Source organism: Sinocyclocheilus anshuiensis, unplaced genomic scaffold (assembly GCF_001515605.1).
Source record: "Sinocyclocheilus anshuiensis isolate Anshui unplaced genomic scaffold, SAMN03320099.WGS_v1.1 scaffold714, whole genome shotgun sequence".
Lineage (NCBI taxonomy): Eukaryota > Metazoa > Chordata > Actinopteri > Cypriniformes > Cyprinidae > Sinocyclocheilus > Sinocyclocheilus anshuiensis.
Window position 1 is genome coordinate 1,149,024 of NW_015546068.1, and position 20,028 is coordinate 1,169,051.

At 36.1% G+C, this 20,028-nt stretch overlaps 1 protein-coding gene across 1 annotated transcript; it reads left to right on the forward strand.

Moving 5' to 3' along the window:
- The first annotated feature begins 8,910 nt into the window (after window positions 1-8,910).
- On the forward strand, window positions 8,911-16,229 carry LOC107699638 (extensin-like). Its single transcript, XM_016500955.1, has 4 exons — window positions 8,911-9,031; window positions 11,634-12,094; window positions 15,820-15,948; window positions 16,043-16,229. The coding sequence occupies exons 1-4, from the start codon at window positions 9,022-9,024 to the stop codon at window positions 16,187-16,189; spliced, it is 747 nt and encodes a 248-aa protein (XP_016356441.1). The 5' UTR covers window positions 8,911-9,021; the 3' UTR covers window positions 16,190-16,229.
- The last annotated feature ends 3,799 nt before the right edge of the window (window positions 16,230-20,028 follow it).

Below are 20,028 nucleotides of genomic sequence, written 5' to 3' on the forward strand. Positions count from 1 at the left end.
TTTTCTGTATTTTTTACAAAATTATTCTGGCAACCACAGCTGCCAAAATTATTTTGTAAAAACTACAGATTTTTTTTTACAGTGTAGATAAAATAATGTGATATATTCTTCTGGAACTGTGTTTCAATCATCTCCCAAAGACATTTACACAGCTTTAGCAGACAGAACAATGAAAACATCTTTCCTCTTTCTTATCTCCAGCTGCCTCTGCTCTTCTGCTCTTCAGATTTATTAACCACTCCATCTCATCCCACATGTTTGTCACTCTGAAGGAATTCCACAGCGATTACGAGTAAGACGCGGATGTTTCGCCTCATTCATCATCTCTGGAGTTTTTCACTCAAGTATTATACAGTATAAGCATGTGTGGAAACCAAAGCACAACTTGCTATTTGAGATGCATGATGTCACACTCAATGTTTACATCTATTTAATCACTGCAGGAGCTAAAACAGCCAACAGACACTGTTAATGATTGCCATTTTAAACAGAAATTAGACTGTAACACCGTGTCTAGGGGAGAGCGGGGCACAAAGTAACACTTTTTGACTTTCTCAGTTTGTGTAAATCCACATGGGGTTCAGAGCATAATTTTTTTATCCACAGTAATTTCACACTTGTCTAGTACAAATATGTCGCTTTGTTTCATAATTACAGTGTGTACGTTTTTCTTTATTTACCCTCAAAAATTGGAAGTGAAATGTGACAACATGCCCCATAGGTGGGGTACATTGTAACAGCTGAGGGGCACGTTGTGACATGACCATATGACAGCTTAAAATGTTATCTGATCGCATGAAAAAACATACAAGACAAGCTAAAATATTTTGTCAATAAAATAAAATAATTATTTATTTCAAATAAAATAATGGCGTTTTTTAAGAATTAAACATATTCTGATTTTGGAATTTGACAATGAACACATTGCAACCATGCTTGGGACGGCCCACATAAACGAGCCAAAATGCTTTACATGTCTTGAAATAATAATTTCTTAACATCAAACATTGACTGTCAGTATTTATTCACCTGTTTCTCGTTGTTTATCATTAAAATGTATTAAAGTAAATAGTCTGAATTACATCACTAATGTCATAGAATAGCACGGCAGGGCACATTGTAACGCAGTGTTACAACGGGCCCCATCTGCGCAACTGGAATTTAAAACCGGTTACTGTCTTCTGATAGTTAGCGAAGCATTCAAAAATAATCGAAACTGATAAATAACAGATTGGAAATTAAAATAATTGCAGATTTGTCTCATTTTAAATTAGTAATAAAAACTGAGATGAAAAATGTACTATGGTAAAATAAATGTTCAGCGATATCTTCAAAAAACGTTTGAATTTTGGTGCACTTTTTGTCTCAATATAATGTTGATATGGTAACTAGTAAATGCTGAAAATTTGGTTATGCTAGCATGTGTGGAAATATTTAAACTACGTGTGTTACAACTTACCCCGCGTTACTTTGTGGCCCGCGCTCCCCCTACACCGGACGCGATTGTTGCCGCGCCGCAACAGCTACAGTGTAACATCCAGTGTTGACAGCATCACTGATTATAATGAGTTCTATAGTATTTTGTTGCGCCGCTTGCGTTCGGTGTAGACACGGTCAAACTTTTTATCACCTTCAAGTCACGTCAGAATGACCATGTTTATGAGATGAACGCCATTGATGATCTCCAGTTAGTAGTATTACATAGACATTACATTACATATTATTTGCTCTCAATTTTATTGCAAAAATCAGTATTTAGCTTTGTTGCATTCGCTCACAAAACTATTGCATTTTCCAAAGAGTTGCACAGAACTATTCAACTATTTTTGAGATACATTTCATTTTTCTGGATTCTTTGATGAACCGAAAGTTCAAAAGATCAGCATTTATTTGAAACAGAAATCTTTTATAACATTATAAATGTCTTTACTTTCACTTTTGATCAATTAATGTGTCATTGATGAATAAAAGCATTTATTAACAAAAAAAAGTACAGTATATTAACATAGTCGGTTAATAAGCTTTTTTTACTTTTTTACTGTTAATGGAAGTTCAATCTGTAAAACCTAAAATGTTACTAAAATATTTTTATGCTGAAGTTCTGACTGCTGTTTTTTACATTTTTATTTTATTTATTTATTTGTTGAATAAACCTCGTGCTATTACAGTTTAGAGAAACAAAACAGTGTTTAATAACAGGCCTGATGAATGAATGCGCTTGAAGTAGTCAGCAAAAAGAGATTTAACCGGCATAATCTGATTAACTCAGAAAGCAACAAAAGGAGGCGAATCATCCGTTCATAATGAACAGCAGGAACACAGATGAACACAATGGTGGTTTGGAGATTCAGTGTAAAGAGCCATGGGAATAAAAGCAAACCGTTGAGATTCTGAACTGCTTCTTTCATTTTCTTCACCAATTTTAAGCGAAAATGAAAGCTGAGATGAACTGACTCGACTGAACTCATGTGTTCGAGATCATCATAATCTCTGAGTCTCAGTCTGCTGGTGTTTCATACGGACAGAAATATGAGAAATATGAAGACCTGGTTGAGTCGAGATTTACAGAAAGTTGCAAATCAGAGTAAATCAGCTTCTGAAAGACTCATGAAAATGCGTATAAATAGTACGCCAAATAAAAACGAAAACTCGTGGTATTGATACACAAAAATGGACCTATCCACAGAAACAGCTCCCGTTCGAAGATGACCAGTTCGATATGCTTGCTTGTATTCGAGAAATGAGGGAGGAAATAGGAAAATGAGACAAGATATGCAACGCCTCTCTGATATAGTTGCTAACTCTCCTGTGTTAGCTTCTCCGGCTTCAGTATCTGTGCAGCAGCCTTTGGAAGAAGGAGCTGGGGTGTCATCAACACCAAAGTCTACTAGTATGCAGGCGACATTTCAGGATGATGGGAATCCTAGCCGGGCAGAACATACTCCTTTGGTGCCACCTGGAGATGAATCCCTCCTTGCAGTTCGTGGTTGCAAACAAGATCTCATTGAGGAACTGACAGACGGTCTAAAGAGAGTAGGCAGGTAGAATGATAGTCAGCCTAGTTCAGGTATGTCAACTCCTTCATATACCTCACACCATGATAGCAAGAATGATTCGCCACATATTCTTGGCTATGATACTAATGTTCCATTACGGACACGTGGTCCATCTGATCTTAGTCATCGCCATAGAGATGATGCTTCCTTGTTGCGGCCCAGTATGCCCTCTCGTAATGTTTCTTATCAACCATCAACAGATCCTTACTATCGCCGTTCAAGCGATAGAGTGCGTTCCTTACAGGAAGATGCTATGATTGACCGCTTTGATTATTCTCCAGATGATTGGAGACAAGAGTGCAGTCAAGATGATAGACAGTTTTGTACACCTGATCGTTCTCACCATTCATTGGGCCATTCTGGGAGTTATCGCCCTTTGCATCCTCCACCGATGCAATATCGAGGGCCCACTCCTACAATCCCAGATTTCAGTCGGGATGATCCCCGAGAATTCGCTCGGCTTAAGCTTGCATTGGACAATGTTCTTCCTGATGACGCTTCTGAGTCTTTTAAGTTCCAAATACTTTTGGATCATCTTAAGTTGGAAGATGCTTTGCTTGTCGCTGACTCCTATAGTCACAGTCGTACTCCATTCATTGACACAATGAGAGCACTCACTGATATGTATGGGCAGCCACATCAGTTGGCATTACAAAGGATTACGAACCTTATGGACGGGCCCAATATCAGGAGTGGGGATGTGAAGTCTTTCAAGGGATTTGCCCTTCGTGTCCAAGCACTGGTTGGGATGTTGAATCAATTAGGTAGCCCAGGTTGGACTGAACTGAAGTGTGGCTCACATGTTTCTCGCCTCTTAGCTAAGTTGCCACACGACCTAAGAGCTAATTTTAAGAGATTTGTTAACCCTCTTCATACTCCAATCCCAACGCTGCTGGATTTCGCAGACTGGCTGGAGTACGAGGTTCGTGTGCAGGTTGAAGGAACCCAGTATGGCACCTATCCTGAACATGAGAAATACAGTGCTCGCAAAGACAAGCGAACTGGCTTTGTGCCCCGAAAGCTGACTACTGTTCTTCATGGCGGAGAGCAGAGAGTAGGAGCAGTAGAGAATCCGAAGGCTGGACAAGCAGACTCAAACAGACCACAGGAGAAGCCTAAGAAGTATTGTCCGTTCTGTGACACAGTTCAGCACTACATGAATCAGTGCTCCAACTTCAAACTCTTAACTAAGGAGCAGATTGAAAGTTGGATTAGGACAGGCAACAGATGTTGGCGCTGTGGACGAGGGCATTCATCATCCAAATGCACATTGAAGGCAAAGTGCAAAAGATGTGAGAGAAGGCATCTCGATGTTCTCCATGATGTTAATGCCAGCACAGATATACAGAGTAGAGGCAACATCAAGGTGTCAGGGAAACCCACAAGCACAGTTAGTCCTGCCGCTCAGACCTTATATTTGGTTCGGCCCACGAGTAGCAAGCAAGTGCTGCTTAAGTTAAGTCGAGTCATTATTCAGAATGGTGATAAGTCACTGGAAACCTATGCTGTGCTAGACGACGGATCTGAGCGAACTATCTTGCTGAATGAAGCCGCTCAACGTCTAGGCCTTCAAGGTGAAATGGAGGATCTTGCTCTTCGTACAGTAAGACAAGAGGTGCATACCATTCATGGAAGATCTGTATCCTTCTCCATCGCTCCGGTTTCGTACACTGACAGATCGTACCGGATTAAGGGTGCATTCACCGCTATAAAGAGTTAAATCTGGTTCAGCATACTTATCCTATCTCTGATTTGCAACGAAGATACCGCCATCTTCAAGATTTGCCTTTGCATGATGTCAACAGAGCATAGCCCTTGGTGCTTATTGGATCAGACTATCTGCACTTAATCACGCCTGTAGAGCCGGTCAGATTGGGGCCCCCTGGAGGACCAGCAGCAGTTAACACAAAGCTTGGATGGACATTACAAGGTTCATCGAGGCTTCTTAAGCCTTACTTACAGCCTCAAGAATGCCTCTTCATTTCTTGTGTCTCTCCTGAGGCTGAGTTGTTTGGACAGGTTGAAAAGCTTTGGCAACTGGATACTCTTCCTTTTCGATCTGAGAAGGTAGTCAGTCGATCTCGACAAGATGCAGAGGCGATTCGCATCCTAGAAGAGAAGACCATCAGGATTGATGTAGATGATGTAAAGCGGTACGCCACGCCCCTACTCTGGAAAGAGTCGCTTCCTCCCTTGGATGCCCCCAAAGAAGCAGTCATGGCCCTGTTATGCAGCACTGAACGGAAACTAGCTGGAGATCCTAAGAAGGCTGCGTCTTATGAGTCAGAGATTCAGAAATTGCTGCAGGCAGGTTATGTCACACCTTTGACATCTGCAGAGTGTGATTCGAGTTCCAGATCGTGGTACATACCACATCATATGGTCCACCACAACAACAAGGACCGTATGGTGTTCAATTGCTCTTTTGAGTATCAGGGTCAGTCCCTGAATGAGCACCTTTTGCCAGGCCCTACCATAGGCTCAAGCCTATTGGGAGTTCTCCTCCGCTTTCGAGAATATCCCATGGCCTTTTGCAGTGACGTGAAGGGCATGTTTCATCAAGTCCGTCTCCTTGAGGAAGACAAACCCTTCCTCCGATTTCTGTGGTGCCATGGCATAAAGTCTAACAGTAGTGAGATTTGGCTCACCCAAGAAACAGTCAACCCTCAGGAGAATGCCCTTGGATTGATATGGCACTGTAGCTTTGACACCTTGGGGTACAAACCTTACCAGAGAGAAGAAGGTGACGTTACCATGCGAAAGATCTATAGCACTTTAGCCAAGCTTTACAATCCCCTTGGGTATCTCATTCCGTATACCACAAGAGCAAAAATCATTGTTCAGTTGTTATGGGACAAAAGACGGGAATGGGATGACCCCAATTTACCCGTGAATCTGCTAGCCAGTTGGCATCAATGGGAGAGCGAGCTCCCACACTTGTCGCAAATCTGTCTGCCAAGATGCTACAGTTCCAGCCTGCAGTACCCTGTCACGAGTCGAAGTGTTCATGTGTTTTGTGACGCTTCTGAAAGAGCTTACGGTTCAGTAGCTTACCTGTGTTCTGAAGACGATCAGGGTAATGTTCAGGTAGCCTTTGTGGCTGCAAGGTCAAGAGTAGCTCCGAAGAAACAGATCTCCATTGCTCGTTTGGAGCTCTGTGCTGCGTTAACAGGAGCACAGCTAGGAGACGTCTTGAAGAAAGAACTGACTGTAGACATCCGTCAATTTGTATACTGGTCTGACTCGACCACAGTTCTTGCTTGGCTGCATTCTGATTCTGGGCAACCAATCCTGCCGATGATATCACGCGCGGGTTGTCATTGGCTAAGCTAACGGGAGACACACGATTGAAACGAGGTCCAGCCTTCTTGATGTAATCTAGTAGCTGTTGGCCTAAGACACCAGAAGGTCAAGTTCCTAAAGAAGTTCCTGAAGAACTTAAGAAATCCACATTTTGCGGATCGTTAAGTGAGACTGAAGATGTTGTACCTGAGGCCCTTCAATTCAGTAGCTATCGCGAATTTCAAGAGGCTACAGCGCGAGTAACAGCAACCAACGCATTCATACAGTCTCTAATACACTATTTATACGCACTTTCATGAGATCGGGTTGGTTTATACAGACGTTAAACTCACAGGGAGAGAACAGAGTCGTGTCCGTCTAAAAGACAATTAATATTCAGTAATAATTTCAATATCACTGACACTATTGGATGAGAACAAACTTGATCTGAATAATGACACTATTGACACTAGAGCTGCTTTATTTAGCTGAATCCATTTCATAATTGTTGAATTTGACTATTATTTTCCTGTTTACACTCTGTATTTTAAATCACAATTTAAATAAACGTGTCTTGACTGGAGTTACCTTTGGATGGTTTATTCATTTAAAATCACTTGAACCTATACTTTCAATGAAGCTGCAGTGAAGAATACCGTTTTATCAACATGTTCATAATCTTTGCATTTAGTTGAACCCAATTAATTGACTTAACTTTAAGAAAAAAAAAATAAGGATAACAAATTGCCATGAAAAATTAAGTGGATAGTGTTATTACTCACCATCGGTACTAATCATTACTACATGATTTTAGCAAAATCTTCAAGCTGCCTTTTTGTCCCACCGAATGAAAGCAGACATTGAGCTTCTTATGCACGCGAAGTCTTCTAGAAACATATGAAACATGTTTGTGTGAGGAACAGATCATAGCTGATATTCACTGAAAGGTACATTTAATGGAATTGAAACAAACTTATCAAATGTACTTAATGCAAATGCATGTAAATAAAAATAAATAAATACAATTAATAATTAATAGAAACAAATAATCATACAAAATAAAAAGAATAAAATAAATTAAATATATTAATAATAAAATAATACAAATTTTATATATATATATATATATATATATATATATATATAAACAATAATTGTTGCGTGTCTAAATTATAATGGAAATAAATAAATAAATGTCAACAATAATTGTTGCATGGCTAAATTTTGTAATTCTACTGAATAACTGCATTTTGAGCATGCATTTATTAAATAATAATAAAATAATATGTTATAATAATATAATCATAAAAATACAAATAATGAAAACAAACAATAATAATTCAAATAACATTCTAATGTAATAATGGAAATAAATAAATAAATGTCAACAATAATTGTTGCATGGCTAAATTTTGTAATTCTACTGAATAATTACATGCATTCAATAAATAAAAATAAAATAATATAATCTAATCATAAAAATACAAATAATAAAAACAAACAAATAAATAAACAGTCACCGATAATTGTTGCATGGTCAAATTTTGCAATTCTACTATAACTGTATGTATTAATGAATAACTGTATTTTTGAGCATGCCATTTGACAATGTGTTCACACAGAATGTCTCCACGCTGGCGTAATACAGCAGGCAACATCAACACATCTGCAGCAATGGACGACTGTAGGAGATGATCACAAATCAAGCATGCATGATTATGAAAATCAGACTAATGGAGCAACAATGCATTCATCAATATTGCACAAACACTTTAAATGTGTGTGTGAATATCAATTTATTCTACTAATTGTGTGCATTTAATTTACATCCTGCAGGGATGAACTTAGTCCTTTAACGAAACCCGTGCCATGCAAAGTCATCATTTTATCTAGTCTAGGCATGAGTGAAACATTAATCTGTCAGTTAATCAGTGCCCTCTATTGGTAACTGTTAATAATGTTTGGTAGGATGTACACTAGCATAGACCTTAATGGTGAAATAAAGGGCTTTCTTCTAGTTTAAGCTACAGGAGATGCATTAGAAAAGTCAACATCAGTTTTCCTATGAGACTGTGTTGGATGTTCTGAATAAAATGTGTATAATTATTATTATAAACGTAATTTAATAATTAATTTAATATAAAATAACATTTTTATAATTTAAAATATATTGATTTATATACATATAAGTATATATATATTTATTATATTATTTTAAATATTTATCATTTTATAATTACATTTTTAAATTATAAAAATGTTTATATATATATATATACATATATAAACAATTTCATTTAGAGGTAGTGTTATATATATATCCTTTAAATGACAACTTTTATATTTAAAAAACAAAACAAAACATTTTTATAATTTAAAAATATTATTATTATTTTATTATTGTTAAATTTAATTATTTTATGCATGACACGTTTGTTTACAATAACAGACACGTGCAGGTATGTTCACAAGGACACTCATAAACACAAGCACACAGTCTAAGACGTCAATTATTAAACAAACACGATACTGTTCAGAGAGAGAGAGAGAGAGAGAGAGAGAGAGCACACAAGCCACAGCCATTTCACACAGACACACGCACGTCTGATCCTGAACGCCGACACACTCCCGCTGGATATTTCTCAGGATTATTCTGCATCCTGATGACCTCTGACCGTCCCTGATGGACCCAGGTAAAATGACCAGCATTTATCATTCATGCTTTCAGTCCAGCGCAAACTCATGGAAACTTCTTGAGCTTCATAGGACTTGTGTAGCTGCATAAACGCATCTGTTTATAAAACACACAGACATGATGACTGAAGGAAAACAGCAGATAGGAGACGAGATCTCCTTTTGCTGGAACCAGTGTTATTTTAGTATTATTGATATACTATTATAGTTTTTGTTAATATTCTGAATTAGATTTTAATTTTTATATTTTCTGTTTTCACTTTAATTTTACTTAAAGTTTTAGTAATTTATAAATAATTGTTGTTTTGCCATTTTTATTATTTTGTAAATAATATGTCTATATTATGTATTCATTTTTATTTATTAGTTGTAGTTACTTTATGGTTATTGTAGTACTTCAGTTTAAACTAAACAAAAATCTGAAATGTTGCCCTGGCAACTAGCTGAAATAAAACAAGTTTAAGTATTTTTATACATTTCATTTCAGATTTCAGTTAACATATTTTATTTCAAGTAATGAAATGTCTGAGCATGTCTTTATGCAAAACAATTATAAAGTACAAAACTTTTATTAAACAGCAAAAAAAAAAAAAATTATAATCTGCAAACAAACCTAAAATGCTGTTTTAAGATTAAACAAATAAATAAATGCAGTAAAAAAAAATTACAGCATGACAGAATAAGAAACTCAATGAGGCTTGACCAACATTTAGAGGAGCTCATGCTAACAACCTGAATTCAACAGTTCTTCATTTGAAGAAGAAAAATGGCTCACCAGAGAACATCTCAGAAAGCACCTGATCATTTGGTAATGAGTGTTAAAGGATCTTGTATATCAGTGAATAATTGATGGGCTGTCGTGGAGGTGAAGGTTTCTCCCCGAGCAGAGTTTCTGAATGGACAGTGAGTTTCAAATAACTCTCAGGTGGAATGTTACAGTGCTGTGTGCAGCAGCACCTACACAAAAATGCAAAAATCACTCGATGTTTATATTTTCTAAAGAAAACAGCCAATGCCAAAGCGTTCTTATGCAATTACTGTAAACTCTCAAACTCTCGTCATTGTTTGATGTGACACTGAAGACTGGAGTGATGAAGCTGAAAATTCAGCTTTGCATCACAGGAATAAATGTTATACCTTTTACAATATATTTAAATAGAAAATATTATTTTAAATTGTAATATTTCACAATATTACTGTTTTTACTGTATTTTTGACTGAAGGACTGAAAAGAAAACAGGAGATATAAGAAACCTGTTTTGTCTGTGCCAGTGTTATTTTAGAGCTATTTATATACTATGAATTAGATTTTATTTCTATTTTCACTGTAATTTTATATTTTCACTTTAATTGTATTTTAAGATTAAACAAATAAATAAATGCAGTAAAAAAAAATTACAGCATGACAACTTACCAAAATACTTGACAACTTGTTAAATGTTTCATTATGTTTCTTTAAAAAAAAGTATATATTTTAAATGAGCCATTTATGATATTCAGTGCACACTTAATAAAAAAAAATAAATAAATAAAAAATAAAATAAATTATATTACAATATATTTAAATAGAAAATATTATTTTAAATTGTAATATTTCACAATATTACTGTTTTTACTGTATTTTTGACTGAAGGACTGAAAAGAAAACAGGAGATATAAGAAACCTGTTTTGTCTGTGCCAGTGTTATTTTAGAGCTATTTATATACTATGAATTAGATTTTATTTCTATTTTCACTGTAATTTTATAATTTTACTGTAATTGTAGTAATTTTGTTGGTTTTTTATTTTTTAGTCTTTTTTTTTCATTAGTTTTTTTTTTTTGTACATAGTATTTCTTAATTTTTATTTATTAGTTCAAGTTATTTTAGTACCTAAACTAAACAAAAATGAGAAATGTTGCCTTGGCAACTAGCTAAAATAAGTTTAAGATTTTAGTTTTATTTTATTTCAATTAAATTTTTATTTTATTTAAAGTATTTTTATAGTTTTTGTAGTATAAAACATTTTTAAATGGCAAAAATATTAAAAATAATCTACAACAAATATTTCAAAGTTTTAAATTAAAATGCATTAAATTAATGCATTAAATGCATTACACCATTACAAAATAAAATGCACAAAAACAACAGAAAAGCTTGGATTAAGTTGATCAAAAGTGTCAGTAAAGACATTTATAATGTTACAAAAGATTTCTATTTCTAATAAATGCTGTTCTTTTGAACTTTCTATTCATCAAAGAATCCTGAAAAATAAAATGTATCAGTTTCCACAAAAAATATTCAGCAGCACAACTGCTTTCAACATTGATAATAATCAGAAATGTTTCTTGAGCAGCAAATCAGCATATTAGAATGATTTCTGAAGATCATGTGACACTGAAGACTGGAGTAATGATGCTGAAAATACAGCTTTGATCACAGAAATAAATGACATTTTATGACATATTTACAAAACAGCTATTTTAAACTTTTGAATGGTAGTGTAGTTATTTCAAAAACAAAAACCTTACCAACCACAAACTTTTGAATGGTAGTGTATTTTTAAATAAAAGAAAAAATAACATCACCTTTAACCTCTCATCTGTGTGTCCCGTTCATCAGCCGCTCCTCCAAACATCCCCGATGATCGAACACATCCCGGGTCTCCCGGGCTCCAGGAAGCTCATGATTCCTCCGGACAGAAAGAAGCCACGACATTACCCAGCGTTCCTGCATACGACTCGGTCAGCATCCTCACCGCCGGCCCGGCGAATGACACGGACAGCATCCAAACGGCCCATCACGCATACGACACCGACAGCAACCGCACCCTGAACCCGGCGTTCGACTCGGACAGCACCCACACCCTCCACCCGCCGTACACGGGTCCCGCTGGAGGCACCGGCCCAACCAGCAGCGTCCCACCCAACCCTCCTCCATACAGCCCACCGGATCCTAAAACAGCCTGCCTCATGTACCCACAGTACCCCAACCAGCCCGTCATCGCCTGTCAACCTGGAGCCAATCCTGCTTTCTACCAGCCCTCCTTCCTCCCGCCACCCGCCTACCCGTCCTACACTATAGTAAGATCTAGCTTTATCTCTAACACTCATAGGCCTGGTTTCACAAACGGGACTTCGCTTAAAGGGTTAGTTCACCAAAAAATGAAAATTCCGTCATTAATAACTCACCCTCATGTCGTTTCAAACCCGTAAGACCTTCGTTCATCTTCGGAACACAAATTAAGATATTTTTGATGGAATCTGAGAGCTGTCTGACCCTCCCATAGACAGCAACACAACTGAAATGTTCCCAAGTCCAGAAACGTAGCAAGGTGATCTGTAAAATAATCCATGTGACATCAGTGGTTCATCTGCTATTGTATGAAGCTACGAGAATACTTTGTGCACAAAAGAAAGACGGAAAAAAACGACTTCATTCAACAATTCGTCTCCTCCGCATCACCCTGGATCCATTTTGCAGAATATCAGCTGGACGTAAACAACGTATGCTGTTCTGTGTCAGCTGCGTCACGCGGATACGCTGTTTTCGTTCAGATTAAATCACAACAACGTAGGAAACAGATACATTTTTGGGTGAACTAAACCTTTAAGCCAGGACTAGGCCTTAGTTAAAAGGGGTCATATGATGCGATTTCAAGTTTTCCTTTCTCTTTGGAGTGTTACAAGCTGTTCGTGAATAGGTAAGATCCCTGAAGTTGCAAAGACTAAAGTCTCAAAACCAAAGAGATATTCTTTATCAAAGACTCTGCCACATCCCCCTAAAACGGCTCTTTCTAACACGCCCCCACGTCTATGTCACTGTGTGGGAATATTTGCATAATGCACCCAAATGTGCAGGCAAAGAAAGTCTGTGAAACCGGGGGATAAACTCATAAATGTGATGCTGATTAACTCATCAAGTCTCAAGCAGAAACAATATTTCCAGTGCTGGGTAGTAACAGATTACATGTGATCTGGATTACGTAATCAGATTACAAAAATCAAGTACTCGTAATTAGATTACATTACATTTTAAAATGCTCATAATCAGATTACGGTTAATTTTTATGGATTACATATTATTCACACAATAGCAGCAAATAATTTATTGATTTTCCCTAATTCTTTTTCTCTTTTAAAGTTTCCTTTCTAACAAGTCACTGCCGTTTTCATGTTTATTAATGTTTGTTCATGTAATGCAGGGATTCACAATTTTTTTTTTTCAGCCAAACCACTTTGACAAAATATTTAGTTGAAATATCCCTGCGGAAGTGAATATTTCAATAATTTAACAAGACATTTGCATGTTCAAATTTTTCTGATAACATTTCTGGTCACATAGACATGCAGGTAAACAAATTAAACATTTCTATTTTTAGTGTTCTAGTGTTTTATTTTAATTTAGCATTTTTATGATTAATTATTAGCTTTTTATCAACTCAGTCAAACCCACTGCAGTTCTTACATTAACCCCATGCTGAGAAACCCTGGAGTAATGTAATGTTTAATGCATTTTTATGACGTTGATATCAAAGAATGAAATATATTTTCATTCTCTGTGCTTTTTTATATCAATGGGGTACATTTAATGGCAAGTTTAAAATAAGTTCGGTAAAAAGTAATCTAAAAGTAATCTAAGTAGTAGTCAGAATTCATTACATGAAATGAGTAACCTAGATTGCGTTCTACGTAGACTGTTTCTTCATGTAATCTGTAGTCAGTATTAACGGACTACAGTTTGTAAGTAATCTAACTAGCAGTGAATATTTCTAGTTTGTACAGCTTTAGTCATGTGACCCGAACACTAGGCCTAAAGATTTATGTATATAAATTGCACATTAAATTTGCATCCATTTGGATTACAGTTTTAACAAACTAATCAACTTAATATGATGCATACACTGAAAAAAAGGTGTATAAACCATTTTCACTCAGAAATGGCTAGAAAGTTTCACAATTAAATAAAGAAATGGCAAGCAACACATTGAATTAAACATGACATTTTGAAATAGAAAGCATTTGTGTGTGTGTGTGTGTGTGTGTGTGTGTGTAAAACCTACTCCAACTCCAGTTGTGTTATTTACAACATTTACAGTGTATTTCAGTCATACATCAATGAATGCATTAAAAAATATATAATGGCAGTTTATTATTAACTATAGGCATTTATTAGATTTTTTAAATAATATTTTCAAAATGCATTTATTCAAATTGCTTAGAATCAGCATACTTCTGTTCATTGTGAAAACAATTACATTCAATCAGTTAAAAAGTAGGAATATTGTTAAAATATGGCTGTGGGACAAGCACTAAATTAATTTAGTTAAAATGTTTGAGACTGAAACCAATTTGGATTTATTGATGATAAATGTATAAACCTAGTTATTGTGTATTTAAACCATTTTTAGTACAATTACAGAAATCGGACCAGTTTTATTCATGTACGACTGAGAAATATCACATTAAGTTTATTAGTTTGTGTTAAAACAGTGTAATCCAAATGGATGGACATTTTATATGCCATTCAAATACAAAAATCTTACATTTTAACTTTTTTTTTATGTGGAGGCAGTGTTATTTTATTATCATTAGGACCCAAGCACTGAAGGTGATTAGGCACCTATTGTATCCATTAGTTTTTGCTTCTTCTTCTGCTCTGGGTGTCTATGGCAGCCCATAGAACCGCTTGCGGGAAAGTTATGAAATTTGGCAGACAGATACAAGACAGTCTCAATATTAACCATAGCAAATTTGGAGTCTCTAACTCAAACTCTCTGGCGCCACCAATAGGCCAAATTTACACTCAAGTTTCTGCTAACTTTTGAAAGGTCTAAAAGCAAAATTCTTTTTTCTTCCGATTCCTTGGCTCATACCGAGTCAAATGCATGCCACAATTTAAATTTCTACGGGTCAAGATTATTCGCAATTTTTTCGAGTTTCGAACTCGTCCTAGACGGTTTGTCCAAAATTGGCTCAGATCATCTTCAGAGCTTTCTGGCAAAAAGTCATCAAAAACTTTTTGATATACCAAACTGTTTTCGTAGTTTATGCAAAAATGGACATGAGGCTGTATCTCTGCAAAGCGGATTCTGACCAAACTTGGTATGTGTTATAACAAGCATGACCTGAGGGCACATGAGTAGTTTCGGCACAGCACCACCTACTGGTCAAAAGATATTAAAAATGGACATTTCTGCTTATAACTTCTGACCAGTTTGGCCAAAAATCATTAGATCCTCATCAGATTTGGAACAGCATACCGAATCGAACGATACCTAATTTTCCTATGTTGGCCTTTTTGTGCATCGGCTATTTTGAGTTTAGTAGTAAAATGCTGTATCAACAAATGTCTTTAACAGGGGTCTCCAACCATGCTACCAGCTTCAACCCTATTCAAACACACCTGAACCAACTAATCAAGGTGTTCAGGGCTACTTAATTACACACAGGTGTGTTAAAGCAGGGTTGGAACTTTAGTCTGCTGGAAGGTTGCTCTCCAGGAGCAGGTTTGGAGAACCCTGGTCTTTACTGAGTAATTAAAGACAGCTCCTTAGCTCTTCATTTTACCTCTTTTGTGCTTGGCCTCTTAATTGCTGCTTGTAGCTATATTTGTAAAGTGTTACCATTCTCTCTTTGAACAAAATCTTGAAATTCAGGTTATTCTGAGGGTTATTCCTGGTTATAAGTAAACCGTGAGTCACTTTGGATAAAAGCATCAACTAAATAACTAATGATTGATTGTAGGTCTGGAGCTTCAGGTTTTTATTCTTGCTGTTTGGATCTAAATGTCTAACACTGAATTTCAGTACATGAACGGGCCGCCACTGGGAGATGAGCAGCCGCCGTTACCTAAAGATTATCTGGTTGAGTCTCTGCTGGTGACCATCTTCTGCTGTATCATGAGCGGCCTCGTCGCTGTCATGTACTCGTATGAAGTGAGCACCTGAAACACAACGCATTAGTACAAAGACATACGAGTACAAATAATATAGTGATACTCATTAATGATGACCTCTGACCTCTCTACAGACCCGTGCGGCGCTGACCAGGGGTGACATCCGTGAAGCTGAGAAAACATCCCAGAAGGCTCGTCTGCTTGTCATGTTCAGTTTGATGTTCGGCACATTTGTTTTTGTGGGCTGGATTATTTATGTAGTGATAGTGCTCTGTGCATAGAAACTTTCTTCTGCATTTATTTGATCAAAAATACAGTAAAAACAGGTAAATATTATTAGAGTTTAAAATAACTGTTTTCTATGTGAATATATTGTAAAATGTCATTTATTTCTGTGATCAAAGCTGAATTTTCAGCATCATTACTCCAGTCTTCAGTGTCACATGATCATGAAATCATTCTAATATGCTGATTTGCTGCAGTTGTGCTGCCGAATATTTTTGTAGAAACCGTGATACATTTTTCAAGATTCTTTGATGAATAGAAAGTTGAAGAGAACAGCATTGATTTGACTTAGAAATCTTTTGATATTATAAATATCTTTACTGTCACTTATGATCCTTTTAAGGCATCCTTGCTGAATAAAAGTATTAATTTCTTTAAAAAAAATACTTACACAACTTTTAAACGGTGTTGTAATTGCTGAGAAAAAAAACTAAGATGTTGTTTGAAGGTACACTATTACTTCTCATTCTTTACTGCTATTCTAAAATGAGGAAAATGGTACTAATAGTCATGAAAACTCACCCAAATGGAAGTATGAGAAATCTATACTGATCAAAATGTCATTTAAACATTTGATTCTTTGTGTACAATATGCTGTAAATGCAGACAGAACTGAAACTCCTGTATAGCAGTACAAGTGAAAAGCACAAAGTGTTGTATTTAAATATTAATGTCTTGCATGTTAAACAGATTCAACCCTGATTTTATTGCATCATGTTCTATGATATGTACTTTCAGAAGTCAATCATTTATATAGAGTTTGTATTTACATTCAACTACATGCATTTGTTCCTGAAACAGGAAATGAATGACCTTCCTGTCACTGGTAATAAACCTTGTATTTTTCTTTGTTGACTTAGTTGCATAAAGACTACCATCACCTATGATTGCTAACAAATTGAATTAGGTGTACAGTCTCTAGATGTTTGTAATAAGCACTATTGTGTGAAACCTAATGTATGCATGTTGCACTGAATAAAAAGTAAACCAAAATTGATGTGTTTAAATTATCAGTAAAGACCTTGAAACCGATATATAGCAATAAAAAGGCTTTTATTGCATTATTAAGCTTGATTCTCTCCACATGGATTGGAGAGATGCCATTAAATACAATGAAGAGCAAAAGAGCAAAAAAGCTGGAAGAACAAGAAATGACCAAAAGAGGGCGTCATAGACAAGAGCTTCCTCTCAGAAGAAAAGACATTTCCATGTTGGTTTACATGGGTTCATTTCTTCACGAGTTCAGTTTTTGGCCATTATACGTACATAAACCACAATGATTTACAATAAAGATAAAAAAATAAAAAAATCAGAAGTAAAATAAAACAATAAATACTGCACATTGAACACAATATCGAAATAATGTTTAGCTGCACTTTGACGCTAATAAAATAAATAAACAGAAATTAAGCTATGAAGCCAAACTCTAAACTAAGAAAGGTCTAAAATTAATTAAAAATAGATATATTAATAGGTGTCATATAAAACAGGTTGTGCAGTGCAGTGCAGGTCATTATGGCATGAATCAATCAGGTATGCTTTAAATCAACACAGATCGAGCAACCTTGGGTTTCAGAAATTATGTACTACAGTAATAAATAAAATTGTATTATTATTATTATTATTATTATTATTATAAAATACATCAGTCAGAATAATTTGAGAGGTTATGAAACTCATGCATTGCTCTATAGCTGTGATCTCAAGTGTTGCTATTGAGACATAAAAACAGAGCAAAACATTTAAATCAGTAGACGAGACAAAGGAATAGTTCACGCAAAAATGAAAAAAAAAAAAAAAACTCAGAGATGTAGAGGAGTTTGTTTCATCATCATATTTGGAGAAATCTACGGTGGAGATCAAAATTAGAGAACAATCTACATTTTCCTAAATTTCAAGGTCACTGCTTAGTCCTATTTGAAGTTATCCTAACAGGAGTAGAAGGGCCGTTTTAAGCATATTTCATAAATTAATTGTATTCTGAAGCACAGCATAAAAAAAACTTAAGAGATATTTGAAAAAGTACTCCGATCAAAATTAGAGCACTTACAGATTCCTCCATGTTATTGATGTTAATCTGGCACCTGGTGCTAATTTTCTTAATTATATGACAAACCCTATTTAACTAGCAACATTATTCCCATTTTCACTGAGATTGCAAGATGGCAGGCCGCTCTAAGGTGACTGAAAGCCTGCGACAGGAGGTTATCCAAATGAAGGCCAAAGGGATGACCTTTTCAGCCACTGCAAGAGAAGCTGGTCATTCCAAATCTGTGATTTCTAGAATATTGCAACTTTACAATGACACTAATTCATTCAAGTCCCCCAAAAAGGCTGGTCGTCCATGTAAGACAAATGTAAGAGAGGACAGAATAATACGGAGACTCTCAATGGGGAATCGGTTCAACACAGCAGCTGGAATTGCTTGCCAGTTCAGCGCTGAACAGGGTACGGGTCTGTTTCGGCACGTTTAAGAGAAGTCAGACTGAAAGCACACTCTGCAGTGATGAAGCCTCTCATCAGACTCACCTTTGCTGAGGAGCATGTTGTGTGGAGAGAGGAGAACTGGTCCAAAGTTCACTTTAGTGATGAGAGCAAGTTTAATTTATTTGGGTCTGATGATGAGAAGCATTATGTTCAGCATCAAACTGGGGAAAGACTGAAGCCCGAGTGTGTAAAGAAGTCAGTGAAAGGTGGAGGAGGAAGTGTCATGGTTTGGGGATGTTTTCTGCAGCAGGAGTTGAGCTTCTTATACAGATACATGGCAGAGTGAATGCAAATGTTTATCAGAACCTCCTTCAGCAACATGTGGTTCCTTCCTGCAAGCATCTCCCAATCAGCCTGCAATTTTCATGCAAGACAATGCTCCCGTCACAATGCAAAACGGGTAAAGCAGTTCCTTGAAGCCAAGAACACAGAAATAATGAAATGGCCGGCCGAAAGTCCTGATCTAAACCAGATCGAAAATCTCTGGAAAATTCTTGGAGAAAAAATTATGGCTAAGAAACTACTCTACTGTCACTGAACTATGAAAGAGAGTGGAAGAAGAGTGGACCAAGATCACAGCAGCGCAGTGTGAGAGACTAGTGCTGTCCTGCAGCCGCAGATGAGCTGAAGTCATTCAAAGCAGGGCTTCTACACTTCATTTCTGACAGCTGTAACCCTCCAAAATTTTTGTTGTAATCTTCTTTCCTACAACAGTGATTACTATTTTGTAGGCCTGTCGCAATAATCAATATATCGACTTGTCGCACAATAGATGTACATGCCCTCAATAATTTTTGGTGACAATATATTGCCCATTATATTTACATAAAAATTAATGTCACCATGTTTCTTGCATTCCACTTGCGCCTGTGTCTTTTGCAGCTTCTCGAACATAACGTGGTGTAATCTACATCTTGGATGGCCTGAGGATAAGGACATTTTAAACAAATTAAATTTTTGGGTGAACTATTCCTTTAAAAGAACAATGGAATGTGGCAACAGCACATTTCAAAACAACAATAGTTACAGTAAAACTCTGTAAATCATGTCAAAATGGGCCTTAATATGGAGATACTTCATATGATTTGTTTACATTTTGTCTAATTAAAAGAGTTTTCAAAACAATACTAACTTAAGTGGCACTTAAAGCAAAGCAAATGTAAATTTTCTGAGCATGAGCAGGTATTATTGCACTGTTGTTCCTCATGCAAGAAAAAAAAATTGCAGATGAAGAATTTAAGGCTGGAGATCAACATACATATTCTGATCTCTATCACATGGACACTCCATGGAAATTTTATAACAGATGCTGTATACATTATGTACCGTAATGCACGCTGAGCTTGTT